The sequence below is a fragment of the Schistocerca nitens genome, chromosome 2 (genome assembly GCF_023898315.1).
Source record: "Schistocerca nitens isolate TAMUIC-IGC-003100 chromosome 2, iqSchNite1.1, whole genome shotgun sequence".
NCBI classification, from domain to species: domain Eukaryota; kingdom Metazoa; phylum Arthropoda; class Insecta; order Orthoptera; family Acrididae; genus Schistocerca; species Schistocerca nitens.
This window is the reverse complement of record NC_064615.1, coordinates 881,828,796-881,845,853: the sequence shown is the minus strand read 5'-3', so window position 1 is coordinate 881,845,853 and position 17,058 is coordinate 881,828,796. Positions and strand designations below refer to the sequence as shown.

The 17,058-nt window shown below is 42.6% G+C and overlaps 1 protein-coding gene across 1 annotated transcript in view; it reads left to right on the top strand.

The window, feature by feature from the left end:
* LOC126237185 (dehydrogenase/reductase SDR family member 11-like) overlaps nt 1-17,058 on the top strand; it is a 53,198-nt gene that overhangs the window by 34,636 nt on the left and 1,504 nt on the right. The window contains exons 4-5 of the mRNA XM_049947061.1: nt 1,552-1,681; nt 9,659-9,805. Coding sequence (XP_049803018.1) covers nt 1,552-1,681; nt 9,659-9,805 — 277 coding nt within the window. The remainder of the gene's footprint in view (nt 1-1,551; nt 1,682-9,658; nt 9,806-17,058) is intronic.

Genomic DNA, 17,058 nt, shown 5'->3' with positions numbered 1-17,058 from the left:
ATCGTTCTTGATGAGACATCTGGAGATTGTGGCGATACAAGTGAGACTCTTTAGATACATGCACTGTGACAATTGGCGCCTTGCTAAGTCGTAGCCATTAACTTAGCTGAAGGCTATTCTGTCTCTCGGCAAATGAGAGCAAAGGCTTCGTCCGTATAGTCGCTAGCAACGTCGTCGTACAACCGGGGCGAGTTCTCGTACGTCTCTCGAGACCTGCCGTGTGGTGGCGCTCGGTCTGCGATCACACAGTGGCGACACGCGGGTCCGACATGTACTAATGGACCGCGGCCGATTTAAGCTACCACCTAGCAAGTGTGGTGTCTGGCAGTGACACCACAGTAACATTTAAAAAGTGTATGTTTGAAAAAATATATACTTTCTAAATACTATTATGATCTGTTAATTGGCTAACAATACCAATCCATTCTGTGAAAACCGCACGCCAATAGCACTGGTAACTGCAGCTTTTGATATTACATTACTGTAGCTTATTCAATGAAAATGAGTCTGCATGTCCACATGTCGACCTTGTCAAGCGAGCACACTCTTCCATTCTGCTTCGTTTTAGTTACTCCATCGAAACGCCCTATTTGCTCTTGTAGAACGTATAATGGAAGAGCCTACGATAGTACAGGAACTCGAAAATGGTGCAAATGGCTCTGAGCACTATGGGACTTAACTTCTGAGGTCATCAGTCCCCTAGAATTTAGAACTACTTTAACCTAACTAACCTAAGGACATCACACACATCTATGCCCGAGGCAGGATTCGAACCTGCGACCGCAGCGGTCGCGCGGTTCCAGACTGCAGCGCCTAGAACCGCTTGGCGGTCTAAGGCGCTGCAGTCATGGACTGTCCGGCTGGTCCCGGCGGAGGTTCGAGCCCTCCCTCGGGCATGGGTGTGTGTGTGTTTGTCCTTAGGATAATTTAGGTTAAGTAATCTGTAAGCTTAGGGACTGACGACCTTAGCAGTTAAGTCCAATAAGATTTGACACACATTTGAAAATTTTTTTAGAACCACTTGGCCACTCCGGCCGGCACAGGAACTCGTATTTCGAGAAATATGACTATGCGCACTGCATGTTAAACATACGTTTTTGTAAGCAAATGTTCAGTTTTTTGTCAGATGATATCTCACGTACAACTGCTGTGAAAATGCTGACCACAATCGTCCGTTACAATGTATTGTTTACTCAGCTGCTTGTCCGACGAACGCATGTCGGCGTTTTATTACATTAACTGAAATTTCCATCGATGCTGTATAGAACACGACAGACAACAACAGGAAACAGGAAAGTCTTCTGTGATGTCATGCAAAATATTACTTATATGCTTATATGGCTTTCAGCTTCTTAGGCCATGGTCTGGTGACAACTGAATGTCGCGAAAACGGACAAAATGTCGTGTGAGGTAAGGATATACAACTCGTACAGATTTAACAGTACGCCAGAAAAGTGTTTCCTGTGTAATGTTAATTTTCGTTCGCTTCCATGGTCATTGAACGCTAAATGTCAATGAATAAGTTTTCCTGTCTTCTCTTTGTGTACACAGCGTAGTGGGACACATACCGGCAGTTAGCAGCTCTGGCGCGATGTACACGGCGAGCAAGCACGCCGTCAAGACCCTTCTCGAAGGACTGCGGAAGGACCTGGTCGCCAAGAAGAGCAAGATCCGCGTTGGGGTGAGTCCACAGTCCCAGACAGCTGGCGACAGTGATATCTGACCGCAGCTTGTCTCATGGAAAGCTACTTAACGCCATAAGTTTTTGATGCAGTCGAGAGAACGAAGAACGATCGGAATTTTTTGGCAAATAATTTATTCTCTGAGTGTCAAAATTTACTCTACGCAAAAGTGCTGCAGTAATGTCAACTGTTTATACATACCCACGCTCGTTAATTGCAAACGTGATGGTGTTGACGATAACGTACTCGACCTCTTAGCACCAAACGCTCCTGAACAAATAGAGAGCTTAGTTGCAGCGAGACTGAATACCACAACGAGCAAATTCACAAAAAATCAAAATACACGGGAAGGACACAAGTATGGCAACATTAAAAGCACATTACCAATGGAATTCAAAATACACTACTGGCCATTAGAATTGCTACACCAAGAAGAAATGCAGATGATAAACGGGTATGGCTCTGAGCACTATGGGACTTAACTTCTGAGGTCATCAGTCCCCTAGAATTTAGAACTACTTTAACCTAACTAACCTAAGGACATCACACACATCCATGCCCGAGGCAGGATTCGAACCTGCGACCGTAGCGGACGCTCGGTTCCAGACTGTAGCGCCCAGAACCGCACGGCCACTCTGACCGGCGATAAACGGGTATTCATTGGACAAATATATTATACTATAACTCACATGTGATTACATTTTCACACAATTTGGGTACATAGATAACGTCCCCATCTGTTGACTCAGGGATCGAGACGTGGCTGCACGAACCGTTACAGCCATGCGGATAAGATGCCTGCCATCTCGACTGCTAGTGATGCGAGGCCGTTGGGATCCAGCACGGCGTTCCGTATAACCCTCCTGAACGCACCGATTCCATATTCTGCTAACAGTAATTGGATCTCGACCAACGCGAGCAGCAATGTCGCGGTACGACAAACCGCAATCGCGATAGGCTACGATCCGACCTTTATCAAAGTCGGAAACGTGATGGTACGCATTTCTCCCCCTTACACGAGGCATCAGAACAACGTTACACGAGGCAACGCCAGCCAACTGCTGTTTGTGTACGAGAAATCGGTTGGAAACTTTGCTCATGTCAGCACGTTGTAGATGTCGCCACCGGCGCCAACCTTGTGTGAATGTCCTGAAAAGGTAATCATTTGCATACCACAGCATCTTCTTCCTGTAGGTTAAATTTCGCGTTTGTAGCACGTGATCTCCGTGGTGTAGCAATATTAATGGCCAGTAGTGTAGCTTCCATACGTCTCGGAAAGGGTAAGTACAGGTCCTCTCTCGTAAAAGGGTAAATACAGGTCCTCTGTGTTTTTGAAGGCAGTCTTATATCATGCTTCTTGCGAAACAGTGGCAAGTTCAGGCAATGATGGTGAAGGTGGATAGCGATCACGCACCGTCTTCCTAACTAGACGACAAAGGCCCAATAATATGGAGACCTGGTGACTGGTGGCCAGGGAAATGCGACATTTCATCCTAGCGCTTACGAAAAGAGTCCTGAACGATACAAGCTGTTTGAACAGGTGGGGAAACGAACTCATAAGCCAAAATGAGCACATAATCCTCTGCAGTATGCAACCTTGCAGAGCATCCATGGATCCCACGTAGTATTACGATACGGCTGCCCAATTCATCACTAAACCCTTGCCAAGTTTCGCTCTTGAGACGTAAAGTAGCCCATAAGTTCGAAACAGTGCGCAACAAGACTCTTCCAAACAAGTGAATTTCTGCCAGTGCTCCATAGTCCAGGTTTTACGTGCTCGGTACCAGGTTTACCTGTGACGGGTGTTTGCGTCACTGATGAGTAGTTTTGAAATTCCAGTTCGCTCGCAGGTCCCAGCGTCTGCAGCTGTTTTGTTTTGTTTTGGTGCTGACAGTGTTCGAAAGTGCGACATTCAATTCTGCAGCTGTCGACCTCTTATTTTTCGTCACAGACTTTTTCAGTGACCGTCTGTCACTTTCACTCAACACGTACTTTTGTCCGCAGTGTGACTTAGCGGATGATGTTTTTCCGCTTTCCCTGTATGAGCTGTAAAAATCTTCGATATGGTGCCTCTTGAAACACCAAACATTTCGGATGCCTTGGTTACCTAAGTATGCACTTTACCAGCACCAACCATCTGCCCATGTTTGAATTCATATATCTCCAACACAATGCACTCACAACTACAAATAACACTGTTCTGACCACGACTGAAATCCGCAACGTGTTGAGGACATTTCACAGGTGCCGTACGTGATCAAATACATCAGCACCACCTGCAGGCTTGGGTGGCATTTGCATTTATCTACAGGCATGCATTTCTCCCCGTATTACCATATTTTTGTCCGACCTCTGTATATATTTTTAAAAATGCAGAAAAAAATTTGCTTGATGCCTTCCTAAGAGAAACTCACCATTCCTTCCATGTACCTCAAATTCTGACCAGTGGCGATGGCGGAAATTGAGAGTCTTATAGCAAGTAAATTAATAAAAACCTAACAGATTTCCCAAGTTACAGAAAAAAAGGTCAGGACACTGCTGCAGAAACAACGAAAAAATAAGCTACATTTAAAACAACGTATGATCTCTAAGACTGGTTGTAGTTTACAGATTCTCGAAACTTAGTGTCAAGTTGCGAGGTGATTTCAATAGATTCCACAAAGAAACTGTCTCGAAATCTGGCAGAAAATCCAAAGGGGTTCTGACCGTATGTAAAGCAGATCAGTGCAAGGTACGATTAGCGCCCTCATTGCACGTTACCGATGATAGCGCACTGAAGAGGATCTACTGAACACGGTTTTCCGAAATCCTTTAGCCAAAAATGATGTATAAATATTGCAGAATTCGAATCTAGATCAGCTGCGAATATGCATCATCTGAAAATAGATAGAGTCGACCTAGTGGAGCAACTTAAATCCCTCAATAAAAGGAAACCTTATGTTCCTTGTTATATAACAATTAGGGCCCCATCAGAGTTATCTGATGAAATAGCTTCAATTTTAGCAATTGTGTACCACATCTCACTCGACGAAAGATCCCGAAGAGTGGAAAGCTGCTAATACGTATGTAGAAAAATAAAAGCAATCCGCTGAATTATAGACATATGCCACGGTATTATATGCTGTTAATACCGAGAACTGTGTAGGTGCACAAGTCGTCCTGCATGGTCCATCAGTGTTCTGTGGTGGAGTCCTGAACTCTACCCTTAGCAACAATGATACCCTGCAGCATAGTAACGGATGGGTAACCGTAGCCGTCGTCGGTGGACCTAAAGTCGATAAAGTTCCAGGGCTAGAAAGTTTTAACAGCCGGGACGTCATCGTTTATCGGACATTTCACATCGCGGAGGTCTACAATAGAGATATGTGTAAATCATATCACCTGTCGTCCATGCCTTTAGTTCTCAGGACCAGGAACCATCGTAAAATAAATGAATCTGAATCTGTGTCAGTGTGGGTTAAAGGTGCTGACAATTGTAAAAAAATTAAACCTTACCCATTATTATAGAAGTTAAATAAATTCTTTCCTTTCCTTAATCCCTGTCAAAAATAATATACTAAACAAACAAAAAAATAATTAAGAAAGCTATTGCATCAGCTACATGCGAGATAACTGTGTATGAGCGTTGACCTTGATCGTTACGCAACCACTTATTTCTGTGTTCACAAACGTGACAAGCCAAAAGAGACGCTCTGAATTATAGACATCAATCTGTATTAGGATTCTGGAACATACAACGTTCAAACATTACGAAATTACCAAAGAAATCCGCCTGTTCACACATAACCAGGACGGAATCAGGAAATAACGTTCTCGTGAAACATATCTGGCTCTTTATTCACTGCGGCATGGGCACGGATCTCTAGTCAGTCCATATTTCTAGATTTCCAAAAGGCTTTTGAAACAGTTCCTCCTAAGACACTTCTACCAAATTTCAGGCCTATGCACTATCATCTCAGTTACGCGAGTAAATTCGTGATTTCCTGTCATAAAGATCAAAGTTCGGAGTGATATCTGTGGTCAGTTAAAGAAGAGTCTTAAGCCCTATTCTTAATCTTTATAAACAATGAACTGGAAAAGTGGCAGTTGACCACAAATCAACAGACAGTGTGAGGTCCTCCAAATCACTGCTAAAAAAAGTCAGTTAAATTTCGGTTACACGATAAATTACACAAATTTAAAGATTCTCCGTTCAGCTAAAATATCTAGGGATTACAGTTACGAACAACTTAAATGGGTACCATTAAAAAAACTGTTGTGTGGGAAGCCAACCGGTGACTGTGATTTGTCAACAAAATACGTATAGCGTCCTGTTCTCGAGTACCGCTGCGGGATCCTTACTTCACAGGGTTAGCGGAGACATCGAAAAAGTTCAAACAGGGCAGCTCGTTATGTACCGTCGCGAAAAAGCGGAGAGAGTGTCACGAATGTGATAAACGGTTTGGTGTGGTAATCAATGAGACCAAATTGTTTTCTTTGCGGCCAGATGTTTTCACGTAATCCCAGTCACCAGCTTTATTCTCGAAGTGGGTGGAAAATTTTGTTGATTCGCACCGACATAGGGACAGATGATCATAATAATAAAATAAGAGAAATCGGAGTTCGCGCGGAAAGATTTAGATCTTCGCTCCCCCCACGTGATTTTAGACAGTGGAATACTAGAGAAATAGTGTGTATGGGGTTGTGTGGGCCATCCGCCAAACACTTAAGCGTGAACTACATGGGATTTTGCAAATTGCAATGTGTATTTCCTGCCCAAAAAAATAAAAAAAATGTTAAGTATCCAGAAGACACTGTCGGATGTAAACATAAGTACGTGTGCGTACACGCCGTCGGCGGTATGTAAATGATTAAGGGTTGCAATTCCCTGTGACTGGTAGATAGCCACTAGGATGCAGTAGCATGTTCATGTTTCGTGTTGTTACCAGGCCTGTTAGGACGTATAAAGAGACAGCGTTACCGGCACCTGACAGATTTTGAAAGGGGCCTCATTGTGGCTCTCCATTTCGACAGCTTGTCGGATTGTGCGATATCCAGGTTAGTGGGAAAATCGGGTGTGACAATGGCCCCATGTAGGTCTGCATGAGAACGTGAGGGCAGGCATACTCATCATCGAGATTCCGGTCGAATGCGCCTGATCACCACGATTGAGGATCGCCATAATATGCACTAACAACACAGTAACCTCTTCATATGAACCCTTCACATCGCTCCCTCCCATCGGAGAATAAATGATGGACACTCTGCAAATTCTGCGTCATCTTGCACTATTAGTCGGAGAATAGCAGCAACCTCACTATGGAATTACCGTCCCATGTATAGACCGCCGTCAATAGACCTACACAGACGGCTGCGCTTGGAGTGGGTCTGTGACAGGAATAAACAACCGCTGGTGAATAGTGTCGCATGGTCTTCAGAGATGAATCGCGGTTCTGGACTACCCTGGATGACCAAATCGGCGATTATGGCAGGACTCTGGGGAGAGGCCCCTGTAATCCACATTTTTGGAGAGACACAAGAGTGTTACTCCTGACTTCATCGTGTGGAGAGCCATCGGTTATGAGTAAGGATCATAGCTAGTAATGACTGAGGGAACTCTGACGGCACTGCAGTCCATCACGGAGATCCTGCATCTGCACGTGTTGCTTCTCATGCGGCAGCTTCGTGGTGCCAGGTCAGCGCTCGTCCACACGTGGCACGTGGCTGCATGAGCTGTCTGGGTGGTGCTGAGGTACTTTCGTGGCCAGCAGGATCCCCGGATCTCCCCCCCCCCCCCCCCACCCGATAGAACGTCTGTGAGACCGGCTCTGACATCAGCTCTGTCCCAGTCCCAGTGTCGAGGATATCGAGAACGTCTTACAATAATTCTGACCCATGTAGTCTCAGGAGAGGATACAACGGGTTTATGACGCCTTCCCAACCGAATCAATGCGTGCATCCAGGCCCTAGAAGGGGTGCAGTGTCATACTGATAAGTGGTGTTTATACTGCAAGGTTTCTTCCTAAATGTGATTCGATACTAAAATCACTTAAATTATGTCACATATCCTCTCAACTCACGAAGTTTCGTTCTATTTTCTCATCTCCTTCTGGGTGCTTTACTTATTTTGTCAGGTAGTGTAGTTGTGAATTTAGTCTATAGACGGAGGTAATATTTTTGAAGTTGAGGGCTTTATCATACTTTAGTGGTAAAGATAATCTGCATTTTCTGTAGCGTACAGAATTCATCATAATATTTTTCTGGGTTTAGTCGTAGTACCGCCAAGCGGTCCACCCAGTAATTAAGAGTGTTTTCTGAAAATTAATACTGGCTCCAATTATAAACAACTCGACTCATCCAGAGTCACTAGTACCTGATCAAGCCTAAAGCAGCAGGTGTACAGCAAGGTCCACGGAGGCACTGAGGTTGCCAGTAACGACTGCTTTCGTCCACACCAACAAACATCACAATGTAAGGCTGTGCGGCTTTTCTTTAATAATGGATGTCACCCAAGTGTCCACCGTCAGGCTGCACAGTGGGTGACGAAGCGTGGCCAGAGCTCACGGCTACAGAGGGCAGGTGGTGCACCCAGACCCGGGTTCAGGAACTCTCGGCTCTACAAAGCTGCCCAATACCAAGATCGGGTCGAGTTACCTGTGGTGCTAGCCATTTGATACTAACCAAGAGTCACGTGCTGTGGCGGGTTGTAACGCTCTGAATTTCTGTAACTGCAAGATCTGAAACTCTTTGCAAGAAAAAGCTGAAAATATTTACATGTCTACGCACAGGAGCACTTGTACCTGCTTTCTTCTTTAGTGGCGCCTAAATATAGTTGAAAGGGTGAAATACGGCGAGTCGACAAAAGTGATGGAATAGCGATTTGCACATGTATACAGATGACGGTAGTATGCTGTACACAAGGGATTAAAGCTCAGTGCATTGACGAAGCTGTCATCTGTACGCAGGTGATTCATGTGAAAAGGTTTCCGATGGGACTATGGCAGCATACCATGTAAATATACCAGAAAAATCCTTGTTAGGGATGTTGTTCTGCTCACCCGACACACTGACTTAAATGTCAGTTACGCCGTCGAAGCGTCGACCGTTCCTGTGAATTTCTGCACTCTGTCGTTTCGCGGTAGGTTCGTATTGACAACACCAAGTTCTGTCACCCGTAATGATTTTTTCTGAAAAAATGTTGTCAGCGTTTTACATTTCAATCAAATCGCGGCCTTTTGTTTTGGTTTGGACGTCACGGCGCGTGGGACAAACTTTAAAAATACCTTTCTCTTCTTCAATTCTGGAAAACGTCTTGCATGTACTTGATTTGGAGATGTTGCTCCATTACTATTTATGACACAACACCATAGACACAATACTCCAATCTGTCCGCTACTTAACATCGCCTGCTCACAACTAATTTGTCTAATGCGTCTGTTGTTTACAGTTGTTAGTTGAAGATGGCACCGCAGTTAATGCGCTGACGTTGCTTCTACTCTCGGAATAAAATCAGCCTCGTAACTTTTCGGACGGAAAGCATGTGAAGTATTATTCCACATAAATCTCTGGCAATGACCACGACAGGAAGTGCAGAGAAATTAGAGCCCAGTGGAGGGTTACCGGGAGCCATCTTCCAATGCACCATTCGCGAATTTATCAGGGAAGGGTAGAAACGAAAGTGGTACCAAAAGTATCCTTTGTCACAAACTATAACGTTGTTTGTGGAGTACAGATGTAGATATGGAAGTAGATTATGGTGGATCTGATGGAATACTTGGATCAACTGTGCGGTAAACTGAACTCCGCTTTCTGTAGTAACACATGTCTGATGCTCTGAATATTATAAGTGTCGATGTTACGTCGACGTACGACCACGACTGACAATGATATTTAATTATAGTTTACTGGAAAATAGCTGCTGTATCTGTTTAGTTTGTAGTTAAACAGTCTTTTTCCACACTAATTATTTAGATCAAAAATATTTTCTCCTTCAACAGGAAGTTTCTCCGGGACTCGTGAGGACTGAGTTTCTGTTCAATATGACGTCGATTACACCCACTGTTTACGACACATTACCCTGTCTGGAGTCTGAAGACGTGGCGGAGGCTGTTGTCTACATGCTGTCCCAACACCCTCGAGTCCAGGTAAGGTAGTGCAGCCCTTGAATTTTACTTTAGGTTTCAGATACTTTTTCTCCACCATTTGAGATGCTATGGATCGTGAAGAAACATTTGCTAGTAGGCTTATAATACCATAGAGGGTAGCTCTTTATTTCGCTGTATGGTTTATACCATCTGCCTGATCCTGCTTTCCCTTGCCTTCAACCGGCCGCTGTGGCCGAGCGGTTCTAGGCGCCCGCTACGGCCGCAGGTTCGAATCCTGCCTCGGGCATGGATGTGTGTGATGTCCTTAAGTTACTTAGGTTTAAGTAGTTTCTAAGTCTAGGTGACTGATGACCTCAGATGTTGAGTTCCATAGTGCTTAGAGCCATTTCAACCTTGCCTGAATCGTAGAGTAACGTTTCTAGTAAATCAGATCCGAGGATATTCCATTCAAAGAACTGTCATAATGCAGATGCGCAATACGCTATGGCTGGTTGTACGTTTCTTGCACGATCAGTAGTAATTCTGGAAAGAACAAAAATTAAGTTTGATTCTCTCCTAGTTTTCGAAATTCTAGCTAAATTTCTTTATTCTGACAGTGGGCCTTTATTTCAGTATACATTACATTTCTAACACGCATCTCTGAATACACCTTAATTAGGAAGTATGCTTAGCAATCGCTTTCTTTTTACCCTTTGGTAAGTGAAATCCCTAAACACAGTGTGGGGTAGGACAAGAAACGCATGGAAGGGCGAACCCAGAATAGCAGTGTCACATTTATTTAACCATCACATAATATCGTGAATAAATAAATACAATAATCAGAAATAATTATGACTGACAAGGTAAGGTTAATTAGTTGATTACAGCAATAATCGGCTTTAAAAGATGATTTTATCTCAACAAGTCACAAAAGTGCTAGAGGAAATATAAAACAGTAAATTTTTTTTAAAGAAAACAACTTTCCTTATAAAACAGAACCTGCTCGAAGGACATCAAAGATACTTTTAAGACAATTTAAAGAAAGGTCACTTGAGGCGTTCAAAGGATTTTCAGCTTTTTTGAAACTGAAACAGGCCCTTAACACACAAGACGGCAAACATACAGCTAAAATCAGCTTAAAATCTACTGAAAATCAAGTACCAAAACAGAAAAATAGATCAAGGTTGTCCACAATTAGTGAGTAAGTAAAATCCCAGTTTAAGCTAAAACCAGTAATTATGGTTAAATGATTCAGAAATATTCACATAGCATAATAATCAAGACTTAAAAAAAAACTTTGCTACCTCAAATTCATAACATGGGCAATAGAAGCACATTCCAAGGGAGATGTACAGCTTCAAGTAAAACTTTTATTAAGTCTCCATAGACCAGAACTTTAAGTGATATACCCACTACTTAATTTAAAATTTATTAGCAGGCAGCGCAAATGAGGGAACTAAGGCAATCACGGATGCCCCTCAAAGGCAGCCAATAAACATCAAGGCGGTGCGTAAATGTAACACGCCCTCGCGGTCACTGGAGAACCAGCCACGAAGCTCAGAAGATAAATTACGGCTGTTAACAAACATCACGTAGGTGAAACGTAGGCCAAACAAAGAAGTTAAGAAAATATTAATGGTAACCATCTCGAGAAATGGTCAGCATAAGGCCTTTTAATATTAACCGAATTTCAAAAATTTATCTCTAAGCAAATTTACAAAATATTAAGAATGGGTATTAGTGACGAAGGTAATGTGTCTTGAATAATTTAGTTGAATACAATTTGATACAAGAAAATTTAGTAACTGCTTAGAGAATGTGACAGTAATTTAGCTAAACGACATGGCAAGTAACCTAGGGTGAAGCAGTTATGTAAGGAAAATGACAAGCTTACCTCTGTGAGGTGGTGCTTAATAATTAGATCTTACAAGCTATGCTTGATTCCGTTGTATTTAGACGAGGAAATCTGCAACACAATTTTACCACATACATTAATAACAGGTAATTTCTGTTAAAGCAAACAAAATATGAAATAAGAGATTGAATGCAAAATGCTTAAAACAACCTAAGATCAGAATATGACCCACAAAACTTTTGCCACAGCTTATTGACAAAATACTTTTACCATATCAATGGTAAAATCTAACATTGAGGTTAACCACGGAATCTATCCTTTCACACTGCGTGTAGCCAACACAAATACGATACAATGAAGCTGTTAGTGGTACACAGAAATCACACGCACAATTGTATACATAGCAAAATATTCGACTGATCAGACATATAAATAATCTGAAGCAAGAGAGCGTTAGCTCAAATAAATACGCTCAAATAAATGTTCAGGCAAGCCATCAACAGCAGAGAATAGAGATGGGCGTAGGAGAATTTTGGTGGGTGGGTGTGGGATGCGGGGGGGGGGGGGGGGGGGGAGAGCAGAGCGTTAGCTCAAATAAATACGCTCAAATAAATGTTCAGGCAAGCCATCAACAGCAGAGAATAGAGATGGGCGTAGGAGAATTTTGGTGGGTGGGTGTGGGATGCGGGGGGGGGGGGGGGGGAGAGCGAGTCAGCGAGTCAGCGAGTGAGCCGACTAGAGGACATAAAGGGCCGAGTTCTGGACATAGTGGGTCAGTTGGCCGTTATCTCCGTTTATGTCAACACTTGGTGTAACTGGTGAAGTTGGAGTTACAACAACGAGCTGAGTAGATGTCCTTCAGTCCGCGACCGCTGACTTGTCCAGCTTTGATATTCCATGCTATGCAGGACTGGGTGGTGGGAGGTGCACTGGACATTTGCAGGATTATCAAATATCTGCCACATCGTCCGTTTATGATTGTGTAAAACTTCCAACGTTTCGGCCACTATTGCTATTTGCTCTCATCAGGGTGTTTCTTTTTTTCTCCAGCAGTCATTAGGAAGCAAGTAGACGTAGACAGCGCTGCGTCACAACTGCTGCCCATTTCCCATCCGCCTATTTCCACCAGGGGGAAGCAATAAAGCAAACATCAATGAAGAAGGACTACTTCCATCAACGAAAAGAATTAATGAAAATACCAATAAATGACGTCTACTGCCCCTCCTCCTCATCCTCAGTAGCCTGTCAGATTTCGATAACAGCCTCTTCCATTAGTATGTAAGAACCAAACTTTTACTTGAGGAATGCCACTTGCAGTAGTGACCGAAATGTCGCAAGTTTTACACAGTGACGGTGCGGTCACAGGTCCACAAGGAATTTATTTATTCAGTTAGCTGCTTTATTCTGCAATATAATTAAATAATTCATCTTCGATATCCTATCATACACACAGTTCGTGGCTCTCAATAGTAAACTAGAAAATTAATTCAAATAATATTCTGGACAAAAAGCGACAATCATTTTCAAAATGAAACTGTATTACAGGGTGCTGTAACCTCTAAGCTCCATCGCTCACAAAAAAAAGCAGCATGCGGAGGAGCCTGACTGTCAAATAACTGATATTCTACATCGATAACATTTTTCAAAAGTAAACAGTGCACGTGGCTTGGCAAGAAAATAATGAAATTTCGACAATTAAAAAGAAACCCTTAGAAAAGTAGTTCTGTTGCTAGTGTTGAATAGTCCCTGGAATCATCTAGATAAACTTGAGATCGACTGCGAGCTCTCGTGAACGTCATCCGGTGACTAACGTTCAGTGTGTGTTCAGCAACACTTCACAGGTCCATGCCCCTGCTTGGGACATTCTGGCACACAAAGTACAGTGTACGCACTCTTTCGCTCTCTGTTAACTGCATAGCTAAATTAGTCTTTGTAGACCATACCCGATGCATTTGTTTCGCAAATTTCTCTCGTCAGCTACTATTCTCCATGAATAAACAGTACAATTGTGAGTGTGACATTTACAATCGACAGTGCCGAATGCCAACAATCTTGCAATGAAGTCCTATGTAAACACCATATTGACAATAAATATTATTTTTCACATCAACACTTATCCTGCTTGTACCTAATATTGTCTGGAGTGTAGCCTAGTGTGGAAGTGAAACGTGAACGATAAACCGTTGATAGAAGAGAAACGAGTTTTTTTTTTTTAAATTTGTGGTGCTGCAGAAGAATTCTGAAGTTCAGATGAGTAGATCAAATATGTAATAAAGACATACTGGACCGAAATGGGAAAAGAGAAATTTGTGGAACATTTTGACTAAAATAAGGGATCAGTTGATAGAATACTACCTGAAACATCAGGGAACTGTAAGTTTGGTAACTAAAGTGTGTGTGTGTGTGTTCAAATGGTTCAAATGGCTCTGAGCACTATGGGACTCAACTGCTGTGGTCATCAGTCCCCTAGAACTTAGAACTACTTAAACCTAACTAACCTAAGGACATCACACACATCCATGCCCGAGGTAGGATTCGAACCTGCGACCGTAGCAGTCGCACGGTTCCGGACTGCGCGCCTAGAACCGCGAGACCACCGCGGCCGGCATGTGTGTGTGTGTGTGTGTGAGTGTGTGTGTGGGTGGGTGGGTGCGTGATGGACTGGAAAGCTGGAAAGGGGGGGGGGAGTTAAAATTGTTGAGAGGCGCCAAGATTTGACTACAGTAAACAGGTTCAAATGGATATCAGTTGCAGCACTTACGCAGAGAGGAAGAGGCTTGCACAGAACAGACTAACGTGAGAGCTGCATCAGTCATCGAACTGAAGATCATAATAACAATGTTATCTTCAGTGCTCTGAACGAGACTTATTTGGTTAAGCGACTTTAATTGGTGCAGTGACTAAAATCACGACTGAATCTCTAAATAGATCAAATCACCACTTTCTACAGGTATGTCGACATAGCTTACATTCAAGTTGAGTTTTAGGTCATGACTCGAATCTGCGTTATTACGTTGCACCGATAACTGATTAATATACTATAAGGTTGGTGCACGACGTCGTAGAGTTTTTCCATAAGTTTAAAAAACACAACAGATAGACATAACAAAGACTTCACTCATCAATAACGTATTTTCCTTCACTATTTACATCACTCTGCTAACGCTGGCGTAATTTTTCTATTCCGCAACTGTAGAAATCACGTGGTTTTGAGCCGAAGAACTCGTCGAGCCATGTTCGAAGCGTATATTCATCCGGAAAAGAAGTTCCTTGAAAGCTGTTTGATAGAGAACGGAAAAGGTGAAAAATGTGAAGGCGCAAGAACAGGTGAAAAAGGTAGGCGCGGAATGACTTCTCCAACCAACTTCTGTACAGTAAACAGACTACGGGCAGGCATTATCGTGGAGTAACAACACTTTAAACAGTCTTCCTGGTCGTTGGCCTTGGATTGCTTCCGCAAGAGGTTTCTGTTTTTGACAATAAATGCCAGTAGTTATGGATACACCTCGGGGAAGTAAATCGTATGACCTTTTCTGGATCCACTCTGGTCTATGTACGAAGAGTTGCTGCTTTGTTTGAGCTATCATTCCTTCCTTTTCCTTACGTTAGCATAACGACACCATTTCTCGTCGTCAGTAACGATGCAGATAGGAATGGTCGGTGTTGTTCGCAAGCCAGTTAATGACGAGCACGCAGAGATGCACCCGCTGATTTTCGTAATTTTGGCTTATAGCATACATTACCCATACACCAGAATTTTGAGCCTTCCCACTGTATGCAAATGTCGGGTGATGAAAGAATGATAACAGTTCATCACGTTTGCCACTTCTCGAGTACACTGTCGTGGATCATTGTCGATTAATGCGTTTAGGTCTTGCTGAACGTAGAGAGTCACTAACGTCGAATGATCCTCCTTAAATGGGAAAACCATTTTCTTGCCCTGCTCTGTCGAGTGGCATAATCTCCAACTACGGCGCAAATGTTTGTGATAGCCTCCGGTGCTGTCACCATCTTTTGAAATCAAACACAAAAATGTGTCGGAAATGTTCCTATTTCTCTACTTGGCACTCCATTTTGTAGCATCCACAACACCACTAAGTATGTCCAGTTGACGATGACAATGTGTAAACTGATGCAGCTACAGTGAACTACAAATAATATATGACAGTTGATGAATAAACCGACAGCAACCGAAATACTGACATGCAAAACCAACGTTGACATCGCTTATAGATCTTAGGCGACGATTCGGGAAATAGTTTGTACCAGTAAACCCACGATACTGTAAAGAATAGAACTCCCATGTATAAAACAGCTTCAAACGTCTGATTGCTTTAGAAAATGAGTCAATGTGTTAAATATTCTGCGTTAAGGATGTAAACGAGAAAATATTCACAAAAGCTTTGAAATTATACGTCTAAAGTTTGTCGGAAATCATTAAGTAATCACATTATGAAAGCCCGCATCTCGTGGTCGTGCGGTAGCGTTCTCGCTTCCCACGCCCGGGTTCCCGGGTTCGATGCCCGGCGGGGTCAGGGATTTTCTCTGCCTCGTGATGGCTGGGTGTTGTGTGCTGTCCTTAGGTTAGTTAGGTTTAAGTAGTTCTAAGTTCTAGGGGACTGATGACCATAGATGTTAAGTCCCATAGTGCTCAGAGCCATTTGAACCATTTTGAACATTATGAAAAATAGATGAGTATAATCTGAGTAATTTATAAAAGCATCACAATGTTCACACGTAATATCTCCCGAGTTATGTGTCGTACAGTGACATAATTTTGCAAGTGCTTTCAGCAGTATTTGGAGGTAATGTGTGCAACACATGTTATCAATAGAATTTGTAGCAAAAAAGTAATAAATTAAAATATCATGCATGATGCTGAAGTTTTACTGCACGAACAACGAAGATATTGTAAGGAATAAACTTGTTTTATTTCATCATTTTGTGGTGGCTGGGGTGTCAGCGAGGAAGACTTACATTAAGATATGAAGTTATGTACGTATAAAGTTTGTTGTACTCTCATTCTCAAATATTGGATAAATACATTCTAACGAGAAGAATACGACAAGTCCCCTAACCTGATTTTCCAGGAACTCCGCTCAGTGGAAGAGGAGTGAAAATAAACGAATATGTGTCTGGGCTTATTCGTAGATACTCGACTGTTTCTGAGAAAACAAAGGTCAGAATTTCCGGGTTCTTTATGTACCTTATAGCGAGTAAATGGTTCAACCAAAACTGTGGCATACTGGCTAGCATCCCGGCTTCAAAACCCGATATTTATTTTTGTTTTTCATTATTTTACTAATGTCCGTAGATCATTACCACTCTAATGTTTTCCTGTGCATATTGAAATAATATTGTCCTTTTTCGTCTACTAGTTGCATGTTTGGCGAATGGATTTTAAGAAAATTTAAAAATAAAAGTAACAAATGAATGAGGAATTATTTCAAATTCTTCT